The 26197-nt window shown below is 39.3% G+C and overlaps 1 protein-coding gene across 5 annotated transcripts; it reads right to left on the bottom strand.

Annotated features, from left to right (window-relative positions):
* Nucleotides 1-290: 290 nt before the first annotated feature.
* TMEM183A (transmembrane protein 183A) lies at nt 291-23751 on the bottom strand. Of its 5 annotated transcripts, none has more exons than XM_044676769.1 (8): nt 23441-23751; nt 23196-23285; nt 19559-19755; nt 10193-10352; nt 8890-9070; nt 6175-6255; nt 1816-1971; nt 291-734 (listed from the first exon to the last, which is right to left on the bottom strand). In XM_044676769.1, the coding sequence occupies exons 1-8, from the start codon at nt 23749-23751 to the stop codon at nt 549-551; spliced, it is 1362 nt and encodes a 453-aa protein (XP_044532704.1). In that variant the 3' UTR covers nt 291-548. The 5 variants fall into 5 exon arrangements, with proteins under 5 accessions (XP_044532704.1, XP_044532705.1, XP_044532701.1 ...); XM_044676770.1 differs by having other exon boundaries at nt 19559-19717; nt 23441-23606; XM_044676766.1 differs by having other exon boundaries at nt 10193-10349; nt 19559-19717; nt 23441-23606.
* Nucleotides 23752-26197: the final 2446 nt, after the last annotated feature.

Genomic DNA, 26197 nt, shown 5'->3' with positions numbered 1-26197 from the left:
AAGCTTTATATAGAGAAGCATCTAAGATTTCTAAGTGGCCAAAGGAGATTTAAAACAACAAATATCTCCATTTAAAAAAAATCATTAAGATTAGGTTCTGAGAACCCAACTACCTGGTTTATTTCCTGGAGGAAAGAAAATTTGCTTAAATGCGGAAGGGCCAACAGGGGACTCAGATCCACATAGGAATGCAGAGGCTTGGCAGTTTGGGATTCAAAAAAGCTGGGCTCTTCTTAAATCAAAATCATCCATTTTCACTGGGGTTAATAAAATAAAGCACACCAAACTCATTAGCACCAAAAGGGCTTTTAAAGTAAAGAACAGGGCCAGGTTTCTCCTTTCAAATGCAGAATTTACATTAAAATAGGTTTACAAATCATTGTTTCTCCTCTTGATTCTTCTGTTGCCCCATGTGAGAGCCCCCAGAAATTGAGCAGCATTTGAGTTACCAACAGGAAAGGCAATCCAGCTGCCCCCTTCCTAGTTGTATTCTGATGACTAACGGATTATCCAACTTGGCTCAGGGCTGCCCCAACAGGAGGCAGTGACTATGCTCTCAAGGAGAAGGGATACTGAGGATGCCACCAGTCAAAGAGACGAACACTGTGCACGGGGTCCAAAATGACTTGTACACCCTGTTCACTGCGTAGTTTCCGACCATTCTGGACAGGAGTGTCCTGGAACACCAGCCTCACACGATGGTGCCTCATATCAGTACTCACATTAATGGTAAACTGAAAGGAAAAAGCAAAATGAATAGACCCATGAAACAATCCCTCAAATGAAGCAAGTTTAATTTGCTACATATACTCTATGAAAAAAATAGTCTAACAAGAATTCACAGAAACTGCTCAAATCCAAAAAGCAGCACAATTATTTTATAAATTTTAAATTACTAAATCTGTCTTGTAAAGAAATATAATTTAACATTAATTTTATAAATTCATCACAGTTTAAGCTGTTTAGGCTAAAAATAAACACAATGATACTTAGCCATAAACCTAGAAGACATGAAAAACTAAGTATCATAATTTTTCCTCTTCTAGCTGCCAACCAAATGATAAGAATTGGGACTATGTGCCAGAAGTATAAAAATAGCAGATGGTAAACTAACTCAAAACAGTTGAGACTTTGAACAAGGGATGTCAACTTGCATCTTAGGTTAGGCACCATCCATATGCCCTGAGGCCCATCTTGTGTCTGAGTCTCATTATCATCTCTCCAACAACTAGAGCCTCCAATAAAAGTTTGTGAACCATCAAAGTTCAACATTCAGACAGGAGAGAGGGATCTCAACTGACTACTCTCTCCAAAAATCCATATGCTCACAAGCCAGGAAGAACTGATTTGGGGGCTAGTGAGCCTCCTAAACACCTAGGATGGTATTTTCCACCTTGTATGCTCTCATTACTTTCTCTTCTCTTTCATACCCTAGCCCAGGGGTCGGCAAAGTATGGTTCTCAAGCCATATCTGGCTCTTTCTGCAGGAGCCATAAAGTCAATTTTTTTTCAGGTGCTGTTACAGGAGCACTCACTGTGAGCACTGTGCGGCTCTCACGAAATTACATTTTAAAAAACGTGGCGTTTATGGCTCTCACGGCCAAAAAGGTTGCCGACCCCTGCCCTAGCCAAAGGAAAGTCCTTCAGACTTATGGGAAAAGAATTTGAGTCTTCATCTATAAGCTTAGCCTAAAGACCACTGTCAGGCCTTCTTTCTTATCCTACTGTGCATAGTCAGGTTTCTTTTAGGTAGACAAACTTCTAGTATAATCCAATAGGGTTGTTTAGTTAATGATTCATCCTATCTCCACTTACCAGAGTAAAAATCATGCCCATGACAATGGGAATAAAGATGAAATTGAGAGTGGTAACTTGTAGGAGGCAACAGTCCTGGTCTGGGTTGGTGTGAACATCTTCATACTGAACAGGAGGCTGCAGACCTCCCACACACTTGCTCTTTAACCTAGGGGACTAAAGAGAACTGAAAATAAACTCAATGGATTAGAAAAAAGTTAAGTGGTTCTAGGGTACCACCAATGAGAAACCTCTGCCTAATCTAAAACATGTTATCTTCTGCTTCACCTATGTGCAGCAACTAAGGATAGTAAGGTAAGCAAAGAAGGAACAACAATAAGAGCTTATTATTTATACAGCACTTTCTAATTTACCAAACACTTTGAAAAAGTCTAGCCTTCAGCTTAAGTGTAGGAAAAGACACATGGTATCCTAAGATTCACTTAAAAGTCCAACAATGAATCTTTTTTTTTTTTTTTTAAATGCAGTTATATCCAACTTAGAATCAATATTAGAGGGGCAGCTAGGTGGCTCAGTGGATTAAGAGTCAGGCATGGAGATGGCAGGTACTGGTTTCAAATCAGACATTTCTCAGATGTGTGACCCTAGACAAGTCACTTAACCTCAACTGCCTAATCTACCTCTCATATGCCTTAGAATGGATACTTAATATTGAGTCTAAGACAGAGGGTAAGAATTTGGAGAAAGGTGGGGGGGGGGGGGAAGAATCAATGTTAGAGATCAGAGGGAACTTAAGAGGCCAATATTTTACAGATGAAGAAACTGAGGCTCAGATATATTAAATGATTTCCCAAGATCAGACAGCTAATCAGCAATGCAGAGGCCAGGACTCAGTCTTCTTATCCTTTATACTGTGGTATCTATGATGGGAAGCAACATGCTTGTTTAGGTTATATATACAGACCAAAACTTTACTTTGGCTGAATTAATAACTTCATTTCTCAACAAACTTCTAACCAGAGCTGATACAGGAAAAATCCTGTTGTAATGAATAAGTTTAAATGCAAATATTTTAAATATAAGTTTTATTAATGGCACAATTATTTCTATGTTCTGACAACTGCTAATAGATCAGTGATGAGCAAACTGTGGCCCCCTGAAATGTCCTATCTGGTTGCAAGACATTATTCCTAATCTGACAAATAGGATACAATACAATGAAACTTCGAAAGCATTGCCTTAGAAACAGACTGACAGATGAGCATTTCCTTTCCTTTGGCCACCTCTTTAAAAAGTTTGCCCATCACTGTAATAGATGATTTACCAACGATTTTATTAAAGGAGTAGATTTTATTTAAATGAATTCATTTTATTACAAGACCACAAAGACATAGAAGCAATATGGAAATGTAGATGATTAAGACCTCTGTTTCAGCCCAGGAGTTCTAAACCATTTTTATGTCATGATCTCCTTTGGCATTCTGATGAAACCTATGGAAACTGCAGAATAATATTTTTAAATGCATAAGATAAAATCTACAGATATTTTTAAAAAAACTAAGTTCATTCCAATCCCAATCAGGTAGTAATTATTCTTGTGGTCCTTAGGACATCATTTCTCTAAACCTCAATTTATTCATCTCTAAATAAGGATTAATATCTGCCTAAGTAATATCTGCCTGTAGTTCACAAAACAATCATGAGAAGCAAATTCATATGAACTTGACTGAGGTATCCTGCCTTGGTCATTACTTTTGTGACTTTGAGCTATCTATTTCTGGGAAATAACATTTCTGGACTTCAGTATCCTCATCTATAAATTGAAACAGTTGGACTAAACAGTCTCTAAAGTCTTTTAAATCTACAATTCTATGAATATGACAAGTAGCTTTGAATACTTTACATCAGTGATTCCCAAAGTGGGAGCCACCACCTCCTGGTGGGTGCTGCAGCAATCCAGGGGGGTGGTATGGCCACAGGTGCATTTGGGGGTGGTGAATAACTGTAAGGGGGCGGTGATAGTATGTGACGGGGGCGCTAAGTAATATTTTTTCTGGAAAGGGAGCGGTAGGCCAAAAAAGTCTGGGAACCACTGCTTTACATTATTAAAAAGAAAAGATTACTACTTGTAATAATAATAATAGACCTTTTATGTTAAGGATTTGTACTTCATTGTGTAAGTCAGTATTCCTGGATGTCTAATAAGCTGTAGCAAATGCAGAACCCCTTGGAAAATGCCACCCAGAGTACAAAAAGTAGACTTCCTGCTGCATATAAAGAGAGAGAGAAGAAGAGGATACTCAAACTCTGGTCACTACTCCTTGAAGAAATTAGAATTTTTTTGAGTAGAAGAAATTCAAGGTTGCTCTGTCATAGTCACTAAGCTCCTGTGGCTCCCTTGTTAGAAATTTGTGATGTCTGTCCCAATCCAACATCCCATCATAACGTGAATTTGCCAAAGATGTTTCTCTAATGTTTAACATTTAAGAAGTAGCTAGGGGACTAGGAATATCCTAACTAAATATCAGGACCAAAAATTTGCGCCACCCCCCCCCCCGAAATACAACCAAAAGCTCCCCAAGTCAAAGACCCAGAAATTACATAAAAAGAAAAAAATCAATCAAAAGTTGATTCACTTTACAAAAGCACTTCTCCCAGAATGTCTTCATATTTTAGGAAATAAGCCTTATTTGTAAGGCAACTCAGTAGAGGAAACAAATGGGAGAACAAAGTGGGTAAAATGGTAAAAAATGGACAAGTCAATATAATAGAGTGAGCTTTAAAGACAATCAAAGTAGAAAGCATTTGCACTTTTAGACACCACAGCTTTATGTACCAGCTATGTACTCCAAATCCTGAAGAACCCACAAAACATAGGCACAAACGCTCCTAGAAACTGTCATTGCCTACAAATGAGCACCAAAACATTTGTTCTTCTCTGAATAATTAAAATAATTAAAAATGTAACTATCTCCTCTTTATAGTCTAGGGCAGCTAGGTGGCAAGGTAATAGTAAATAGAGTACTGGGCCTTGAATCAGGAAAAGCTGAGTTCAAATCCAGCCTCAGACACTTACAAGCTATGTGACTCTGGTAAGCCACAAACCTCTGCCTGCCTCAGTTTCCTCCTCTGTAAAATGGGGGTTATAATAGCACCTACCTCCCAGGATTCTTGTAAGGCTAAAATAAGATCTGTAAAGCAAATTTTTGTGCATCTTAAGTACTATATAAATGCTAGCTATTATTGCATAATTATAATTTCACTTAGGCAATTTATGCATAAAAGTGGTTTAAGTTTAAATTCTAGATCCCCTAGGCAAATTTTCAAAGGGGGCCTGACCTAAAAACCTCAATCATCACCACCATATACCTTGGGAGGAATCATTTTTTTATTTTATTTCTTTTAAAATATTTTCCCATGGTTATATGTTTCATTTTTTCTCCTTCCCCTCTTCCCTCCCTACTCCCAGAACTGACAAACAATTCCACTGAGTTATACATGTGTTCTCACTTGATACGTATTTCCATATTATTCATTTTTGTAACAGAGTGATCTTTTAAAAACCAAAATTCCAAATCCTATACCCATATAAACAAGTGATAAATCTTATGTTTTTCTTCTGCATTTCTATTCGCAGTTCTTTCTCTCGATATGGACAGCATTCTTTCTCATAAACCCCTCCAGATTATCCTGGATCATTGCATTGTTATTAGTAGCAAAGTCAATCACATTTAATCATCTCCTTGGGAGGAATCTTATCTTTCTGAAAGTTCCCATTTGATATAGGAGCCTCTTTGGCAAAAGCAACATTCTATATTTGGGAATTTTAGGTTATATGTCATTCATCTCCTAAGAGGGAACCGATTTCCAGCATTAGGACAGATTTTTAAAAGGAAGAAGGCCCCAACAGTATTGTTAATAGAGAGCAACAGGGGAGTATGGGTAACTAACTAGGTGGTTCAGGGGATAGATAGGCAGGCCTGGAAATGAGTTCACATGTGATTTCTCAGATACTTCTTAGATGTGTGACCCTGGGCAAGTCACTTAACAGCAGTTGTCTAGCCCTTACCACCCTTCTACCTTGGAACTGATACTTAGTATCTTGGGTTTAAAAGAACCCAAGAGAGGCCATATGTAGCCAATGAGAAAATCCTAAATGAGAACCAGAATAATGGTTCTGATTATTCCATCCAAAGGATTGGTTGTTTTGATTAAAATTTTAAAAGACCTAAGACTTAAAAAACCAGAAAATATCAACTAACTGGAAATCCCCCCAGTATGTCAAAATCCTTAAGAAAGTCCTGCAGTAGGAGTCTCAATAAAGACATTCTTCTACCCACCGCATTCCCCATCCCCACCCAACGATGCTAGGCAGGGGCTGCTGTTCACTGAACCCAAATGAGATGTTGGAGCTCATACCTGTTTTTTGAACTTGAAGTTAAATTCCCACATTGGTTCTTGTCTGTTCCCAACAATCTTTCTGTACCAGAAAAGCAGACACTGTTATAAGGAAATAAAAAACATCACAATAGACTGTAAACTGAAACAAAATCAGCAGCAGCAACCTCCCTGTTTGATAGTTCTGATACCACCTACAATGAGTATCATTCTACAGTGGCACTGCAAGGCACTGGCTAAGTGAGAGCCCCCCAAATCAATGCTATTTTGCACATAAAACTAGATAATCCCAAGGCTGCCCAGCACCAAGAAGAGGGACCAATAGTGTTAACTTCAGAATCTGTCAAGGTCACCCCTGCTGCTCTCATTTTTTAAATAGAGAGGTGTGGGCTATAGAGACTGGTGCATTCACTCTGATTCAGTAGGCCACATCTCCATATTGAAACCAAAGGATAGCCAGCAGCCACCAGGCAAGGTGCCAGCAAGGTCATAAAGCTGAGCAGAGAAAATCCCACCCCTATGATAAAGGTAAGCAGCTCAAGACCTCCTCAGAGCAGAAGGCCCATCTGAAAACTACAGTCAGGCTGCATTAGTCTAAGCAGCCCCTTGGTGGTAGCCAAGCTACAGCTAGGGTTAAGCACAAGAAGTGAAGTACCTCCCAGGGGGTAGGGGGTGGGTCGTCCGCCGTGCTGGCTGTCCTGCCCTTCAGACATGCCCTGTACGTCCTGCTGTTCCATCAAAAATAATGGGCTTGGCTTTAGGGGGCAAATACTTCTGCTGCCATCACAACGGCTCCAGTGTCCCACACAAGCTATGCTATTGAAAAGAGAGAGAGGGGAGAATCAAATACGAAAAGCTGGAGTTGAGGACCAGGGGACAGCTCTCCTACAGGCATGCCAGCAGCTCCCTGAATGCCATGCGACTATGGGTACATAACTGGCAAGGCCATGCATGGGACACCTGCCACTCCAGTTCCCAAACCCTCATCAATCTCAGAAAAATATAAAATATAACACAAAGGCATAAAAGAAGCCATGGCGGCCTGAGCTTACTGCCTGGGTTTGGAAAAGACCCTCACTGTCATTCCACTCCGGCTTTTTATATTTCATTTCCTCCAATTTAACAAGCAGCAGTACAAATATGAGGAGATAGTTATTTAAGATCAACTTAGCAATAGCATTTGCATTCTGCACTGGAGCCGCTAGGATGTGTCTCTAGGAGTTTGCCCAATGTCACTCTACTTCCTGCAACTGACCAAACTAGGACTATAAATTTATGAGATGAACCCCAAGTTCACCATCACCAGTCTAACTCTATGGTAAACATTTGAGAAGTTTACTATGTAAATGCTACAAATGGCACACCATCCATCTACATTAGAAGCATAAGCAGCTGTTGAGTAAGAATTCTATTTGCCATGCATTCTGCTCCTGCCCTGAATCCATTAAATAACCAACCCAATGCTAAGCTGAGAGCTTTGCTGATAGCCAGCCCTTATATATAATCCTGACTCTCAGGTTTCAGTTCGCAGGGGGAAGAGGGAACTTTAAACTACTATAATGTATAATGAATATAATGCCAAATGAACAGTACTATTTTAATCAAAGTGTAAGGAAATATATAGTCACCCAAGATCTGAAATGAAGGGGGAAAGAAAGATTGTATAACTTTCCTTTTAATTAAAGCAACAGTATAACAGAGCTGAGAAGGATTGGAAGAATGTTAGGTTGTGTGATCTGGGGCAAAGTAATCAAAGTGACCTGAAATTCAAGTCAACACCTACTGACTATTCAAGAGCTCTGTGTTAAGCACTGGAAGAGATATAAAGATAATTAAGACGCGGAATCTGCTTTCAAGGCTGAAGCAGAAAACTTAAGAAATATATAGAGCTGGAGAGTAGGTAGATAACAAACAGCTAACTAACTAGGGAACAATCTAAGAAATTAATTCCCCAAAGACCCAGAAATGCCAAACTGCCTAGCTAGAAATACTGTCATCATTTAGGGAGATTCCAAAGTAACAGAGGAAAAGAGAAAGAATTTGTTACTAAGAGATCTATGCTGAATCTGATGCAATTAGATACTCAACTAAACATCGAAGATATAAAAGTAAAATAACTGGTAGACTTCTCAAAGACAGAAGGTTTCAAATAATTAAAAATCCAGGGTATTCAACATAAGCAGAATGAGAAAAGGAAGGCTTAGATCTTAAAAGCCATGGAAAAGGCTTAAAAGCTTGCCATTTTCATGTGCCAAAGTTTTCATTTTGTATTATGATAAAAAGTATTTTTTATGTTATCACTCTCTAAAAGTATCTATTAATCCACATAAAGAAATCAACTTCTTTCATTCTCTTGTGGAAAATAAACTGTGTTGTACTCTTCTTAGCCCAACCCCAACAATACCTCCATCTAGAGTGTCCCAATAGTCAACACAATACTTATAAACCAGAATCAAGAAAACAGGGAACTCACAAAGTGCATAGAAAGGTTTTAACAGTGAAGGTTTCAAAAAACCATCCCAACAAAAAAAGAAACTATTTCAGAGAACTGACTCTTCTAAACTAAGATAGCCAGTGTTGGTCCCCTAGTAGGCCACAACCTCATGCCTCCCGCTCCAGCACTCTGGCTGGGGAACAGCCTTAATGGAAACTCGGTATAAAAATGTATCCCCAAAGGCACATGAGACTATTAGTCCCAAACCCCATTAACAAGCTCCCCATTTCCCTCTTACTTACTTTGGAATTCTTTAAAGTGCTGGGAGTGGTCTCTGGAATGGCCGGATTCTTGGAGATTCGAGCAGCAAACGGCTCATACATGTGGTACAGAGACCGGATCACACATGCCCGGAGACAGCGCAGCTTCTCCATAGACTCCGGCCGCAGGCGGAGGGGCAGGTAGGCGTCCAGCGTGTAGTGCCTGAAACAGGACACGTTACCCATACCAACATGTGAACGATCCCCACAACAGCATGCCAGACCAGGACCACTACTCGGCTGAAATCAGATGAGCTAGATCTTGACTATACTGTCCCACTAAGGTGTTCTCAACCAGCCCACAATGTTCTCACCCAAGAATCATCACCTTTCTAATACCTCTCAGCGATTCTGCTTACTCCCATACAAAATACAGATGGATATATAATCTCCAAATTTCCATATATTATGCACTTTTAAATCCTCATTGTTACCATCCTGATTCTCTCTTCACTACTGGAATTACAAACATTTAGAAGATTCTCTTTAAACTGGTAGTAAAAACAAGAGAAGATGATTTGAAATGAGGCAGGACACAAGAGCCAGAAAGACCCTGGTCTAAACAAAAATCTGAAATGCTAGTTATTTTATTAGAATGAGCCTAAGTCCTTTGCTAGAAACAAAAATGAAGAAACAATAAGAATAAACCAGGGAAGGGAGACCTATCATATTACCCTAGCTGTCTATCTCCTAAGAAACTACATAACGGAGTGGCTGCCTATAGACCTCTCTATCCCCATTATATCCTCACCTTCACTTTTTCTATTGCACCCATATTCCCAGTAACCAAAGAGAGGATTTTGATTAAATACACAAGCTGTTCTCACCTCTGCAGTGCATGAATACTACTGATACAGATATAGCAACACAAGCAAAAGATGGTACTATGAAATTTCAAAATTGACTACAGGAGTTAAACTTCTCAGATAGAAAAGAGGCACCACTAATTCAACAATCAACTTGAAAGTATAAGAAAACAGGTTTCTTCAGAAGTTAAGTTTTACTAGAAAAGGTTCCACTTGAAAGGTCATAGAAAGGTCTTTTAGGGGAACTTAGGGCATCACTCTGCTAGAGGAAGATGCAGAGGTGAACAGTCACAGAAAAGATAGTAATTGAGAATTAGAAATAGTAAATAAAATTAGAAAGGCATTCAAGGTCAGGAAAATGCACATAGCATGGGATAAAGCACCAGGGAAAGGGGCCATCATTCAGGGAACAGCTCCAAGCCACAGGTAGCACTGAAGTCAGCTATACAAATAGCATATTAAGCTCACTTCAGTCGCACCTTCGATACAATCTGGTCCAAAAGGCAGCAGTGCAAGTGACGGTCCAGGCGTTCTTACAAATCAGGGAAAATTTCGCTATGTCCTCAGGACGAATGTAGGAGGCCAATAATAGCCAAATATCCATGGGATACTCTTCTCCAACAGCCCCTTCAGGGTCTTCTGAAATAGAATGAAAAAGAGGCAGAATTTCAGCCTTTTTTCTTCTGTAACTTAAATTTATATTGGAAACTAACTACTTTCTGCCTTTTAGAGTCCAGTATTTTCCTGTGATGGATAGGATCCTCTATCACCTCCAGAAAAATGTATAAAGCCCTATTTGGCAATTCAAAGGTCTTCCACAGCCTAGCCCTGATATTATCCTCCCCCACTTGGCACATTATAGTCCACAGTCACCATTTTACTGTTTTTCCTACACATCTTTTTCTCCATCTCTGCTCTCCATGCCTTTGTACAAGCCATCTTTCATACCTAGAACACGTTCTCAACTCTCTTAGAATCCTCAGTTTCCTTCAAGTGTCAACATAATCAACGCTTTTAAGAAATCCTTTCTAATTCCTCTAAAGTACTAGTCTTGAAGACACCCTCCCCTAAATTACTTTGTGTCTACTTTGTATCTACCTCTGCATGTGCAAATTGGCCCTCAACCAAAACATAAGCACTCTAAAGCCAGAGACTAGATTCATTTTTGTAATCATATCCCCAGAACCTACCAGTGCCTGGTACATAACAATTGCTTAATAAATGTTTATTGATTGATGACAATTAGAGCAGCTCCCAAACAGAAGGATCCTAGATAATTTCTCGTACCAACCACCCAAAAGAAAAAGCTTCATCCTTGACTTCCCCTGAGAGGCAATATAGTAACAAGAGCTTTACTGTTACATATTACTTTATAGTTCATAAAATGTTTCCTATATATGACTGTATATATATATATANAATCAACACTTTTAAGAAATCCTTCCTAATTCCTCTAAAGTACTAGTCTTGAAGACACCCTCCCCTAAATTACTTTGTGTCTACTTTGTATCTACCTCTGCATGTGCAAATTGGCCCTCAACCAAAACATAAGCACTCTAAAGCCAGAGACTAGATTCATTTTTGTAATCATATCCCCAGAACCTACCAGTGCCTGGTACATAACAATTGCTTAATAAATGTTTATTGATTGATGACAATTAGAGCAGCTCTCAAACAGAAGGATCCTAGATAATTTCTCGTACCAACCACCCAAAAGAAAAAGCTTCATCCTTCACTTCCCCTGAGAGGCAATATAGTAACAAGAGCTTTACTGTTACATATTACTTTATAGTTCATAAAATGTTTCCTATATATGACTATATATATATATATATATATATATATATACACAAAGTACAACTTTCTGAAGTAGCCTGGGCAAGTATTTTTTTTATTTCACATATGAGATATCTTAGCGAGGTTAAATTATTAGGAAATATCAAATAGCTAATAAGTGTAAGGTTATCTAAAGTCAACTCTAATATTCGTTTCTGTTATACTTCAACATTACATCACAGCTGCTTCAAGAAGACTTAATTTGGATTCAAATGACCTTAGTCTAAGTTTTGCTACTACTCATCAACTGTGAGAATTAAAACACTTAATCTCTTTCAATTCAACAAGTATTTTATCATAATAATAGCCAAGAAAGCTGTCCTCAGTTAAGGAGACCTAGATTCAAGTCTTGCTTCTGACATATTACCACCAGATATGTAACCCTGGAGAAGTCACTTAAACATTTAGTACCTTAAGCAACTCTCTCTGAGATAATAAATTATAGAACAGTTACTGATGTTTCCCAAGAGGCAGATTTCTCACTGGAAAGAGCCAATGAAAACACAGGTCCAAAGCAACACTAACAAAACCTACCATTATATGGTGTTCTATGTTTTGCAAAGCACTTAATCTGATCATCATGACAACCCTATAAGGTAAGCGCTATTATTATTCCCTTTTTACAGATAAGGAAACTAAATCTCACAGAGGTTTAACAACTTTGCCTATGGTCTCAAGGTTAATGTCATATGTGGATATGAATCCAGGTCCTTCTGTCTCCAAGTCCAGTGCTCTCTCCTCTACAACATTATACCCATTAAAGGTTTCTAATGCAAACAGGTACTATGCTCAGGACACAAAATTTTAAAAGTAAAAGATCCCTCTCCTATGGACTCGATATTCTAGGAAACAGTCTGACTCTAAATTTGTTCTAGGGCCAGGGGGGCCTACATTCAAATTATGTCTCTGACACCATCTTTGGGAGCCAATTGAGCAACTCACTTAACCTCTCTGGATCTCAGTTCCTTCCTTTGTAATATGGGGTTAAGCAAGTTATCCTTTGGGTAACTAACAGCTCTAGAGCTATGATCCTACTCTTAACTTTGGTTTACTTCCCTATAAAATAGAGATAATAATATATGCCCTACCCACCTCACAAGGCTATTAGGAAGATCAATGTAGATCCTATAAAAGGTCTTTTTAAAAGAATAAAACATTACACAAATATATTTAATTAAAATTAAAGTATCATTAATCTCATATGGGTAACTCTTCCCCTGATGTCTTTATTTTGCCATTTCATGCACAAAAATGATTTCACTATAGTAAGGGTAAATATAAACAGCAAGAGTATAAACTATAATCAGAACAGATATACAGACGATTACACAGGGTCAATTAAACTAACTCAACTTAAAGTGTTCAGGTGTGTGTTTGTATGTGTGTGCATGCACCCTCTAGAAAACATCTGTGTGTGTGTGTGTGTGTGTGTGTGTGTGTGTGTAGGTCACTCTCTCTTACATACAAATACTCTACATGCACATATGTTCTAATGGTCTAAACAACATTTATTTCCCTTAATTCCTTTCCCTGAATCAAAGTCCTTGCCTTCTAGATTCCACAGGGACAAATCTAGCTTGTCAAGATTTGAATTTTTTAACATCTCTTGCATATTTTCCCTTTTCTCCTCTGATACTGTCACCACCTTGGTCCAGGATGGGCCTGGTGCAGATCCTCATCACCTCAGGCCTAGACAATTACATTAGCTAGCTGGTGGGTCTGTGCCTGCTTCAAATCCATTCTCCACTCAACCAACAAAATGTTATTCCTAAAGCATATGCCCAACCATATCACCCTCCTCCCCCACCTCCTCAATCAACTCTAGTGGTTCCCTATTACATCCCGGATTAAATATAAAATTAGGTTTGGCATTCAAAAGTCCTTCATAACCTGCCTCCTACCCTACCTTTCTACATCTCTTACACCTTATAACACCCACAACCCCTGCATCCCCACCATATTCAGTGATCCAGTGACAACTGGCATCAAACAAGATATACTATCTCCCAACTCCAGGAATTGTAACTAGTCATCCCACATGCCTGAAATGTTCTTCTGCCTCCTAGCTTCCCTGAATCCCAATTAAAACCTGACATTCTATAGGAAGCCTATCTCAATTCCCTTAAATTCTGAGTATTTTCCCTTGATTATTTCCAATTTATCAGAGAGACAGATATAGATCTAGGAAACAACATATACACATACATATACATGTTGTTTGTATGTATGTATGTATGTATGTATGTATATGGTTTTTATGTTGTTATTTCTTTGTATACTCTGTGCTTAGCACAGTACCTAGGCCATCATAGATGCTTAATAAATGCCTACTGATTTAATTTAATGTAAAAATTCCTCTCCTTAAAACTACCCTAATAGATCTGGCAGCTTCTCTGAAGTCCATCCCTCTTCCAAGAATATCCCTTAAAACTGCTTCCCAAGGTATACAACCCAAAGTCAATTCTACTGAGCTGCTCACTGCTCCTCCCACTCTCTGGCTTAACCTGGCTGCTACCCTCACCTTTTCTCATTTGTTCTTGCTTCATTAAGTTCTACAAGTTTTATCATCATCATCTTGTTTCCTCTCCAATTTCTTTATACTTTAAAAATGCAATTTCCCTAATAGTGTCTTTTCTCTTCCCACCTTTAACTCCCACACTTTTAACTTTCCATCACCACAAATAGTTCAACTTCTCTCCAGAGTCACCCCTCTCTTCTACTTCCTAATCCCAGAAATCACTGTTCCAAGTATACACTTCCTAGTACCACTACTTTATAAAACAATGTTAGTAACATAAAATTCTTATATGTTCATGAAGTAGAGAATTTCCCCATCTAAGAATACTGATTTTTATATGTCAATAGGCTGATAAGAACTTTCTCATTTAAGTGACAAAGCGTCAGGGATGAACATCAATATATATGACTTCTGTGAAGATGAGATTAACTCTCCCCTATTTATTCTTTAGATTTTACCATCAGGAATGTATACACCCCCACTTAATCCTTAAGTGGGGGAGGGAGGTCTATGACCCACGTGTGCTAGTGAGTGACAAATCAAAAACAACTGACTGCCCCCTGGGCAGTCCGAAGCAAAGTTAAAGCTGCCATTGGTCCACATAAAAGTGGAAGGTAGACACAGGAAGTGACGAAAAGAACTGTATTTTAAATATGATGGTAACTTCCGGGGGGGGGGGGGGGGTCCCTTTGAACTTAGCCTTGAAGGAGCTCAGCTCAGGCTTGAGACTTCAGACTCCTTCCCTTTGGACTGTCATGTGGGTGAGTGAAAAGGCTGACTCCCTTCCCTCGTCTTTCTGGAAGGACTAACCACTGCAGAGGCCCCTCATTTGCTGGGGCCTCCAAAGCCCTGCCTGGATCAGACCAGGCTAGAGTAATTTATCTGTGTCTCTCTCTCATACACATTTTCCTTACTTTCACTCTTTCTATTTGTAAATAAACTTCCATAAAAGTCATTCTGACTTTAGTCTTTCATTTGGAATTAAGTACTTAATTCCTGGAGACCAAACTCTTGAATATTCAGTCCAACCATAATTTTACCCCTTACACTTCTTTTGAAGAAAAATAATTGTTTAAATTGGTAGATCTGATGAATAGGCAGTTTTCAGATGAAGAAATCAAAGAAATCAAATATCAATAATCATGAAAAAATGTTCTAAATCTCTCATTTAGAAAAATGCAAATTAAAACAACTCTGAAGTATCACCTTACAACTAGCAGATTGGCCAATATGATAGTAAAGGAAAATAATAAATGTTGGAGAGAATGTGGCAAAACTGGGACACTAATGCATTGCTGGTGGAATTGTGAATTGATTGATACCATTCTGGATGGCAATTTGGAATTATGTCCAAAGGGCTATAAAAGAACATACACTTTTTGATCCAGCAATACTACTTCTAGGTCTATGTCCCAAAGAGATTTAAAAAAAAATGGGAAAGGATCTTTTTGTATAAAAATAGTTAGAGCTGCACTTTTTATGGTCATAAAGAACCAGAAACTAAAGGGATGTCCTTCAATTGGGAAATGGCTAAACAAAATGTGGTATATGATGGTATGTGGTATATGATGGTGATGGAATACTCTTGTGCTATAAGGAACGATGATGAACAGGATGATTTTGAAAAGAACTGGAAAGACCTAGTGAAATGACAAAACAAACACATCGGGAGCCGAGTGAATTGGGCAGAACCAAGAGAACATTATACACAATAACTGAATTATTGTAGAACAATCAAATGTGACAGACTTTGCTACTAACAGCAATACAATGACCCAGGACACAATTCTGAAGGACTTATAACAAAGAATGCTATCCATTTCTAGAGAAAGAACCGTTGGAGTAGAAATGCAAATGAAAACATGATTGATCAACTGTTTATTTGGGTATATCTTTTGAGGTTTTGGTTTTATAAGATCATTCATTTCCAAAAATGAATATATGTTTAGCTTGACAATACATGTATAATCCAGACTGAATTGCTTGTCAACTCTGGGAGGGGCGATGGGAAAAGGAAGGGAGACGATATGAATCATATAACTTTGGAAAACTTATGTGGAAATTTGTTATTAAGATAAGAAAGAAAAAATTTTTAAAAGATGAACTTTTTTAAAAATGGTAGATCCATAAGACATTCTAACATCTTAATGATGAACTGAACAAAAATGGACTTCTCTACAGGAAAACACTAACTGAATATATATACAAACTACAAGTGTAGCATAATAAGATGAACTGGAGACCAAGGGACTGGATACAATCACGAAACATCTGGACATGCCTTAGGACAGATTTCAACACTACTTCAACCATGGTACCCACCTTTATCTAAGTTCATTGTCTTACTTGGTAGAATGGGGCAGTTAGACATGTATTTCTCCTACAAAGTGTTTGAAAAAGATTAAAGATCTCATAATTGAGGATGACTTCTCATTTGTTTTTAGCAAAAGGTACAGTATTAATATATAAAATTTCAATATACCCTGACTGTGCAGTAAGTCTATGTCTAACATTTGCATTTCAATGACTGTGAATTGCCTTTCTCTGCACAAAAGCCAAAAGTCAAGATAATTAAATTTAAGGAATGTTGACTTCAAATTTCAAGTGGTTCTACTTACAAATGAACCAAATATCCAAGTGCTATGTGCCAAGTACAGGAAACCAGGTTGTGCAATAGATCAAGTGCCAGTCCTAGAGTAAAGCTCACCTTCCTGAGTTCAAATCTGGCCTCAGACACATCCTAGCTGTGTGACCCTGAGCAAATTATTAACCCTGTCTATCTCGGTTTCTTAATTTGTCAAATAAGCTAGAGAAAGAAATGGCAAATCACTGCATTATCTGTGCCAAGAAAACCCCAAATGGGATCACAAAGAGTGATCTGACTGAGACAAAGGAACAACAAATGTGCCAAGTACACTCAGGGTTCTCACAAATAATACTTTTACATTCAACTAATTAGTATGTTTTTCATTTTCACCACAAAAAATTTGCTTTTGTCCTCTTCCCAATTTGCAAATGAGTAAAGCAGGGCTGGTCATAAACATGATGAAAAGAAACAAGGGGATGGGCTCAAATGGTTAGAGAAGAGATGCTTTCAATGGTTAAGTTGAGAATAGGAAACTACCTTGGTGTCCTCTCAAGTTCATAAATGTGTAAGCATGCAATAAACTGAAAACTATTGAAAAACCCTGGGCTAGAAACTAGCTCAAGACAATATTAAAGACAAAAAGTAAAAATCAAAAATCAAAGGGTGAATATTAATGAAGAAAAGTTTTTCATGAAAGAAACTTGAACTGGACCTTGAAGAAAATCAAGGACTTGGAAAATTCAAAGGAACAGTCGGAAGTCATTCCAGATGAAATGGGAAAAGTATGAATTAAGCTATGGTAGAAGAAATAAGTAAAGCATGTTTGAGGGACAGACTTAACTGGAATGGAACAGTAATACATAGAAAGGTGATCTTGAAGAGTAGGGAGAGGAAGTATGGGTAGAAAAAAATAGGGACAATAAATGGGAAGGCCACAAATACCAAATTTAGGAGCTCAGACCTGACCCAGTAAACAATTTCAATAACTGTGGTATTAGAAATTACATAATAACAGACTATGTAACATTTTAAGGTTAATAAGCCTTTCCCAATAACCATCCTGGGAGGCATATTATGCAAATATCAATGCCTACTTTATAGGTAGGAAAATGAAAGCTCAGAGAAGTGATTTATCCATAGTTGTATAGCTATTATTTGAGCTGAGATTAAAATTCAGATCTCGTGGAGGAAAGGTCCTATATACACAAAAATATAGTTGCACTTTTTATGACAGCAAAGAATTGGAAATGAGAATGAACAAAATACAATATACAAATGTAACAAAATAGTATTGAGCTATAAGAAATGACATATGAAGAATTTAGAAGACTAGTATGAGCAGATGAAGAATAAAGCAAGCAAAACCAAGAAAACAATTTACAATGCATATGCAAAGGAAAACAACACCAAAATTCTAATCAATCACACTTCCTCAGAAGACTTATGGCAAAGCATGGGTTTTTTTCCTCCCAGCAGAGAGCTGATGGGTAATAGGGATGGAATGAAACCTACCAACCTCAAATACAGTCAGTGTCTTGATTTGTTTTGCTTTTCTGAAGCAAAACAAATTTTTTCTGAAGGTTAAGTCACTAAAAACAAAAGTGCTATTTTACCAATAAAACATTTTCTTAAGAGAATCAGGTCTTCTGGTTCCAATCCAGGACCCTTCCCTTGAAACCACAGCTAGAAGTGAGTAATAAAAATATAGTGTGTTGGGAAAAATAACCTGGCAGCTGTAGATCAGACTGAAGGTTAAGTAGCTATGACAGAAACCCAAGCTGGAGATGTGTTAAGCCGAGATTATAGTAGTTATGAAAACTGACAGGAAAGGTCAAACCTAAGACATGTTGTGGAAGAAAAATAAGCAGGACTTGGTAACTGGTTTTGGATAGGTGACATAAAGGGAACAGAAATTAGTTCAGTATCTGACAAGCTTAATTTTGGATAATAATGGAATGTCCAATTGGCAATATAAGTAAAGAGATGAAACTAGAAATGTACTCTCATTATTACTGTGTGTAACAAATTTTGGCACATTATCAATGAACAAGCACTTATACTCTATATTAGACACTGTGCTATCTTTCTGCAGGAGCCAAAAATACAAAGTAATATGTCCCTTACCTTAAGGAACTTACATTCAATTTAGTCTTTTATTCTCCACTATCCTGTACTGTTCTCTAATTGTTTCATTTGCTTAAGTACAGCCTAATTAAGTGGTAAGCTCCTTAAGGAAAAGAACCATCATATACTTATATATATCTACAAGACCTATTAATCACACAACAGACATGTAATATTGAATTAAACTAAAGATTTACTTATAATTCTGTTTATAACAAAATCATTTACCACACATACTTTTTGGAGAGGCAAATAACAAGAGCACTGGAAATCTGAAGACCTGGCCACCTTTAACACCCACTTACTAGGTATATGACCATGGACAAGTCACCCAATTATTCTGAACCTCAAGTAATCTTATAAAAAACTAAATTAAGAGTATGCATCAGTGGAAGGAGTTCACAAACCAACTAAAGCACAGATAGGCACCCAATATATTACTGTACACATATTTGAAGAAGCCAAGTTTTTGCTATATCTCTTCTGCCATATACCCTGGGTACCTAGTAGGGTTGTGTTCATAGGCCATCTTGTAGGTTTTTGTCTATTAATGGTGACTGTTCTAATGGTGATACATTGCCTTTCAAACATGGAAAAAATTAACATACTAAGAATAACTGACTAACATCCCTATTCTCATAAGCATCCTAAAACAGCTTCCTCAGTGCTTTGATTGGAAGCCTCTTCAGGTACTTTTCATGAAACTGCTGGAATGTAGCTTCCATGTGTCATTACAGAAAGGAATGTTCAAGACAAAAGCAAATCATGCCACATGCCTACCTTTGTGCCTCTTGCTTTTCTTTTTTCTGGAGATAGTTTGCTCATGGGTGCTCTCCTCTTGGGCATCCATCTCATCACTGCTGTCACAGGGCTCCCCAGCCCCAGAGAAAACTTCTTCTGTGGGGACCTGGGAGGCTTCCAAGCCACACAAAGATTTCACTAGGAGACAGGAGAGTAAGATGAAACAAAATCCCACCCTGAAGGACAAAATAAGCCACTCAGGCTTGCCATAATCTAACAGAAGCCATCCAGAGCATAAGCACTGAAAATTAAGGGAATGACCTTTAGACAGCAACTTAACAGTATACTCAATCATCCTATTATTAAGGACATACCTTCAGAGCATTATCAAACAAATCAAAAATCGGTATATAGGGTTGTCATTTTTAATACCAAAAAAACTGGGAGCAACTTAAATATCCAAAATGAGAAAAATGGCTAAACTATATGTGAAAAATTAAAATGCAATTAATGACAACGATGAATAATACACAGAAAACATACACTATAACTTGAAAACAGCACTGAAAAGACCGTGCATATTGACTATGACTATGCAAAGTTTAACAAAGAGGAACAATACAGAGTAAATAGATAAATAGGACAGCTAGGTAGCACAATGGATAAAGTCTTGGGCCTAGAGTCAAGAAGACTCATCTTCCTAAGTCTAAATCTGACCTCAGACACTTACTAGCTATATAAACTTGGCCATGTCATTTAACCCTTTTTGCCTTAATTTTCTCATCTGTAAAATGAGCTGGAGAAGGAAATGGCAAACCACTCTAGTATCTTTGCCAAGAAAACCCTAAATGGGGTCACAGAGAGTTGGACATGACTTAAAATGACTGAACAACAAAATGGGTAAAAATTATGCACTAACAAAGTAATAATTGATTTTAAATAGAGAAAATTATATTGGCAGTATGAGCCAATCTGATGTAGAAAAGAATGGATATACTCATTGAATCTTAAACCTGGTAATTTAACACTGGAAAACTAGAAAAAAATTACCATAAAATTTTTTAAATCCATAAAACAATGAAATTTCTAGAAAAGTCCCAACTTGAAATAAACTTGAAAAAAATGGCACTCTTTCTTGGCCTTTGATACTATCTCCCTGAAGGAAGCTAGTCTTCCAGCTTTCTCTATCTACTAAAATTCCCTAGTACCTAGAAACATGCTCAGGTCTATATTATAAAGTCTTTACAAATTTTCACCTACTCTGTGCCCGGAATCTATCTGCCTATACTGCTATCATTAACTGAAAGACTCATAGGAAGTCTATAAACCAACCTCTTTACTTCCTAAAATACTCCTTTCTTCACCTCTTGTTATTTGGCCTGTGACCTCACCAACCAAAAGAAATTGCTCTCTTAAGTGCTAAATCTCATATTATTTTCTAAAATCTTATCTTCACACTCTTTTCCCTATTTCCTTTCTGCAACTTTTGACATTAGCTCTCACTCTTGGGAGATTCTATGATACAGTTCTCTCCTCTTTTTCTTTGGATTTCTCATGTTTCATTTGCTGGATCTTCCTTCATCTCTTGTCCCCAGGGGTGCTCAACAAATAGGGATGCTCAGTTCTAGGCCCTCTTTCTCTTTTGATATCACCCATTTTAATGGGTTCAAAGATTCCTCTATCTATATATCCAAACTTAACTGCTTTCCTAAACTCCACTTGTGCATCTCATGCATCTCTAAATGACTGTTGGATGTCCAGCAGGATAGATATGTCTACCTAGATGTCCCAAAAAGCATCTCCACATCATCTCCAACCCTAGAAACTTTTTAATTTCTATGAAGGTAACACCTTTATCCAAATCTTAGAGTTGTAACTTAAACTCCTACTCATTCTTTGACTTTTCCTTATCCTTATCCTTCGTTGTCCCTATATCAATCATTTGCCAAATTCTATTGATTCTGCTTCCACAACTTTAGTCTTTTTTTCTTCACTCAAATGATCATCACTTTCAGATTCTGTCCTGTTTCAACTGCCTCCAAACTGATTATTATTCTTCTAGTCACTCCCCTCTCTAATCTATTCTCCAGCTGCCAAAATAATTTTCTTAGGCAGTGGATAGAGCACTGGACTTGGAGTCAAGAAGACTTGAGTTCAAGACATTTACTACTTGTGAATCATTTAACCTGTCCTGCCTCACTTTCCTCATCTATAAATAAAATAGAGATATATAACAGCACCTACTCTTATCATGGTTGTTCTGAAAATAGAATGAGATAATTCTTGTAAAGTACTTCGCAACCCTTAAAGTGCTCTATAAATGCTAGCTGTCGTTATCATTACTAAGGCACAAACCACCATTCATTTTTTCCTCTCAACCCCCTACCATTACTCCATGTACAACCTCCTTAGCCTGATATTTAAGTCCCTCCAATCTATCTTTTCTAGCCTTAGCACATATTACCCCTCTTCAGACATTCTACTCAATAGCCAATCTAGACCAACAGCTGTTCCTAGAACTCAAATTCCATCTCTCAACTCTGTAGCATCTGAACAATCTAGCTTCATTTCCCTCATATTCACTAGTCAGAATCTTTTCAAGGCTCAGTTTCTTCCACAAAGCTTGTCCTGATTAACCCTACTTGGATGAGCTATCCTTCCTAAACTGCATATATTTAGGTGTATGTCCCTGCTGTACCTCCAATAAAATGCATACTCATTAAGGGATAGGACTGATCCAATTCTGTACCTGCATCTGCAGCATAAGGCAAAGTGCCTAAACTCATAACAGTTTGCTGAATTTGAAGTTGTAAAAAAAAGAATATACTACTTTTGTGCTACTCCATGATTTAATTCATTTAGTAAAATAGATGCCAAATTCTCATGTCACTTACCAAATCTACTCTAGTGCAGTGTGGAAGAATCTGCCACAAAGCCAATAAGACCTGGATTCAAATCTCACCTCTGACACATACAGAATTGTGACCACAGGCAAAGAAAGAAAGTTACTTAATGTCTCAGTCCTCTAAGTAACTTTTCTAAATCCATGAAATGCAAAGAAAGTGCCAACACACTGGTATGAGGTATTTCCACCTCCTGAAGTTCCCTATTCCACTGAAATCAAAGGTCAAGATCCTATCTTTGTAATACAAGATGTTCTTTGTAACAAATACAAGATCTTTATAAGATGTTATGCAGTTTTAAAACTGTTAAAAGTTTAATGACTTTGGCAATGCCCTGTATACAACACCCAACTTGAAGGAGACTGGATGTTAGAGCAGTGCCAGGGACTGAAGGACAAAAAGACAATGGCAAAGAAGAAAATTCAGGAGAAAAAAATATGTATTGAGAGAAAATAATGAGAAAGCAAAAGGCATAGATTGGAAGGCAGGTGAACTAAAACCGAGAGAGAAAACCCTAGAAAAAAAATAAATAAATTATAAACAAAGCGAGGAGAAAATCTCCTAAGTAAAATGATGTTTCTGGCTAGTCCCTTCACTTTGTTCCCCTAGGAAAGCACTTATCTGAAGATGATAAAATGAAAACAAACAACTTAAAGAGAAGATGCTCAAGGGAGAAGAATTAAGAGAAAGTTAAAACCAGACGCGCTGCAAAAGAAAGGATCAACAGCTCGATGGCTCCGGCCCCTTGCAGCCCCGGCACCACCAAAGCCTACCTTCCTGCTGAATAGCATTGGCAACAGCTTTTTTGACTCTTCCAGATTTCACGACTGCCGGATCCGAGTTGGCATAATCTGCCACAGTCACTGAAAAACAGGACAATCTCTCACCTGGCGGCCTTCCCGGCAGGTCTCTCTCCCTCCTCTGTCCTTCCGGTGCGTCTCGCCCCTTCCCCGCAGCCTCGGCTCCATTTCAGCCTCCCCGCCTCCCTGCCGTCCCCTCCCCTCGCCCTCGCCCTCACCTCGGCCGGAGCAGGCGTCGTGGGCCCGGAACTTGAGTCGTTTCCCTCTCTTGGGCATGGCGGCGGGCTCCGGGCGGGGATAGCCACGGCCTAGCGGGCCGGGGCCCCGGGCCATGTCTCGGGCCGGCAGGAAGGCCCGGGAAGCCGCGGACCACTTCCTCCCGGCTCCGCGTCCATCCCACACCCAGGGCCCTCAGTTCTCGCGAGACCTTCGGCTCCCAGTCCTGCGTTGCTCCACGTCCTGTCGCGTTCGCCGCCGGCGCCCCTCTCGCCGAACCAATCCCTGCCGGGTCCGAGGGCGCTGACGTCATCCCCAGCTCCCGGCGAACGGGCGAGACCCAAGAGAAGGAAGAGGAGGACAGAGACCGCCTCCTTCGGGATGTGGTTTATGCCCCCTCCCCCACCCCACCCTCCGCCCCGCCAGCGCTACTATATCCTGTGGAGCGCCTGGCTTTCTTTAGAATTACTCTTCTTGTTCCCCTGTAGCACCGCAATCCTTTGAGCCGATCTCCTAATCTCTCGATGGCCCCTTACTAGCCGGGCCTCCCGAGACGCTGGCCTCGGCTTGGGTGCAAGGGCCGTAAAAATAGAACCGACATTTCCGTTGCGCTTTACAATTTACCCTGCTCTTCCCTCATAACTCCCTTAGGCGGCATTATTACGGCCCTTTTTGTTGTTGTTCAGTCGTGTCCGACTCTTTGTGACCCCATTTAGGTATTTTTTTGGGCAGAGATACTAGACTGGTTTTGCCATTTCCTTCCCCAGCTTATCTTACAAATCAGGAAACTGAGGCAAACACTGTTCCCCAGACTCCAGGCCTGGCTCTCCATCCACTGCACCACGTGGCAGCCCTTCTACAGCCTGGTCTGGAGCAGATGGACGAAGGAGTGCCCGCTGCCCACCAGCCGCCTCCCTCCTTCTACCTTTCCTCCCCTGGAATAGAGACTGTCCAACCCCCAGCCAGGATACATAAGAAGCTTTAAAACCCGGAAAGCACCCTGCTGACATCAGCGTTCACTCAGTGGGGAGACCGCGTTTCGGGAGGTCTGACTCCAGTAGCTGCCCCTCGGGGTGACCTCAAGGACAGGACCCCTCTGAGCTTCGCCACTTCTTTAGGCAGGTGGGACATTTGGATTAGAAGCCCTCGAAAGAAGCCTAAAGTTTCCGAAGCCACGAAAGAGGATTTCAAAGCCAGGGAGGGCTGAGGACTCCTCTCCGAGAAGTCCCGGGGCTTTTTCCACTGCACCTCAGAGAGCCAAGCGAGAAGCAGTTTTACTCAAGACCAGCCGGTCCAGCTCCCAAGCCATTTTTATACCCGTTTTCCCCTCCGGATTTTCCCAAGTTCCACTTGACCTGGACCGCCCAGCTGTTGAAATCTGCTGCCTGGTTCCTATTGGCTCATCCCGGCTCTCCCCAACCACTCCCACTTCTACCTGTGAAAATGGTTAGAACCTTCTTCACAAGCCACTTATCACAGGATGATAGGATTTGAGCTAGTAGAGATCATTTTACCGACAAAAAACGCCTATGCTAAGAGAGGAAGTAACTTGCCTACGGTCACAATAACTGTGTGTCACCTAAATCAAAATCCAGTATTCTTTCTACTGCACCCTACTGTTTGCTTCCTTATTACTGGAGAGCAACACCATCCTCTCAGTTCCAAAGACTCGAATACTAGGAATCAATCTGGGTTTTTCTTTCTCTTATCCCCATCATCCACGCTGTTGCCAAGACCTGCCTACCTCACCTTTGCTTCACCTCTCAAATACGCCTCCTCTCCTCCGACAATGCCACTCTAGTGCAGACTCCTCATCACCTCACCATAAACTAGGGTAATAACCTGCTGATGGACGCCTGTCTCAATTCTCTTCCCCCAACTCCAATCCATCCCTCATTCAACCATGGTTATTTTCCTGAAATGCAGGTCTAACTGTGTCAAAGTCCCTACTCAAACTACAGTAGCTTTCTACAAAATCTTCTACCATTCAAAACCCTTCATAACAGGCCCCTCCTACCTTTCCTATCAGTCATTCTCATACCTTACTAAATCCAATATAAACTCCAATCCAGTGACACGGGAGTCTTCAATATTCCATGAACAAGACTCTCCATCTCTGACTCCAGGAATTTTCTCTAACTATCCCCTATGTCTGGAATATATTCTCTCATCTCCACCTGCCAGCTTCCCTGGCTTCTTTTTAAGTCCAAACTAAAATTCCATCTCCTTCAGGAAGCTTTTTTCCCAACCTGTTTTAATTCTAGTTTGCCTTCCCTCTTCTCATTATTCCCTATTACTCTTGTATATGGGTTGTTTATACACACTTGTTTGCTTATAATTTCCCCATTAGACAGTGAACTCCTTAAGGACAGTCTTTTTCCCTTCTTTTTGCAACCCCAACTCTTAGCAGGTTGCCTGACACACAGTAAGACACTTAATAAATATTTAATTACTGGCCGAGAGACAAGTATAATATGCTCCCAAAAAGCCTTCCCTGAGCATCCTCCACCCAATGTGATCCCTCTTCTATGCATTGAAACACTTTATACAACATCTCTTGGGAAATTTAGCCTACACTGCAGTTATTTCTCTTCATGTCCTTGCTGTCACAGACTACAACAAGCCCTATCTTATTTCCCTTTGTAATCCTCTCTGCAACTAGTACCTTCCTTCCACACAGAAAACTCACAATAAAACTTTATTGTATTGTACTGACCAATGAGATACTCATTTGATTCTCATGTTTGTAAAATCAAAAA

This window comes from Gracilinanus agilis, chromosome 4 (genome assembly GCF_016433145.1).
Source record: "Gracilinanus agilis isolate LMUSP501 chromosome 4, AgileGrace, whole genome shotgun sequence".
NCBI lineage: Eukaryota > Metazoa > Chordata > Mammalia > Didelphimorphia > Didelphidae > Gracilinanus > Gracilinanus agilis.
This window is presented reverse-complemented; position numbering and strand designations above follow the sequence as displayed.

Bases quoted from the DNA above. Each gene is read 5' to 3' on its own strand.
- TMEM183A (XM_044676769.1), bottom strand. From the start codon at position 23,751: ATGACGTCAGCGCCCTCGGACCCGGCAGGGATTGGTTCGGCGAGAGGG. The intron at 10,353-19,558 runs GTAGGCATGTGG...ATTCTATTTCAG, and splicing joins GAAAAGCAAGAGGCACAAAG to AAGACCCTGAAGGGGCTGTT. The intron at 6,256-8,889 runs GTAAGTAAGAGG...TCCTTATAACAG, and splicing joins GCACTTTAAAGAATTCCAAA to TGTCTGCTTTTCTGGTACAG.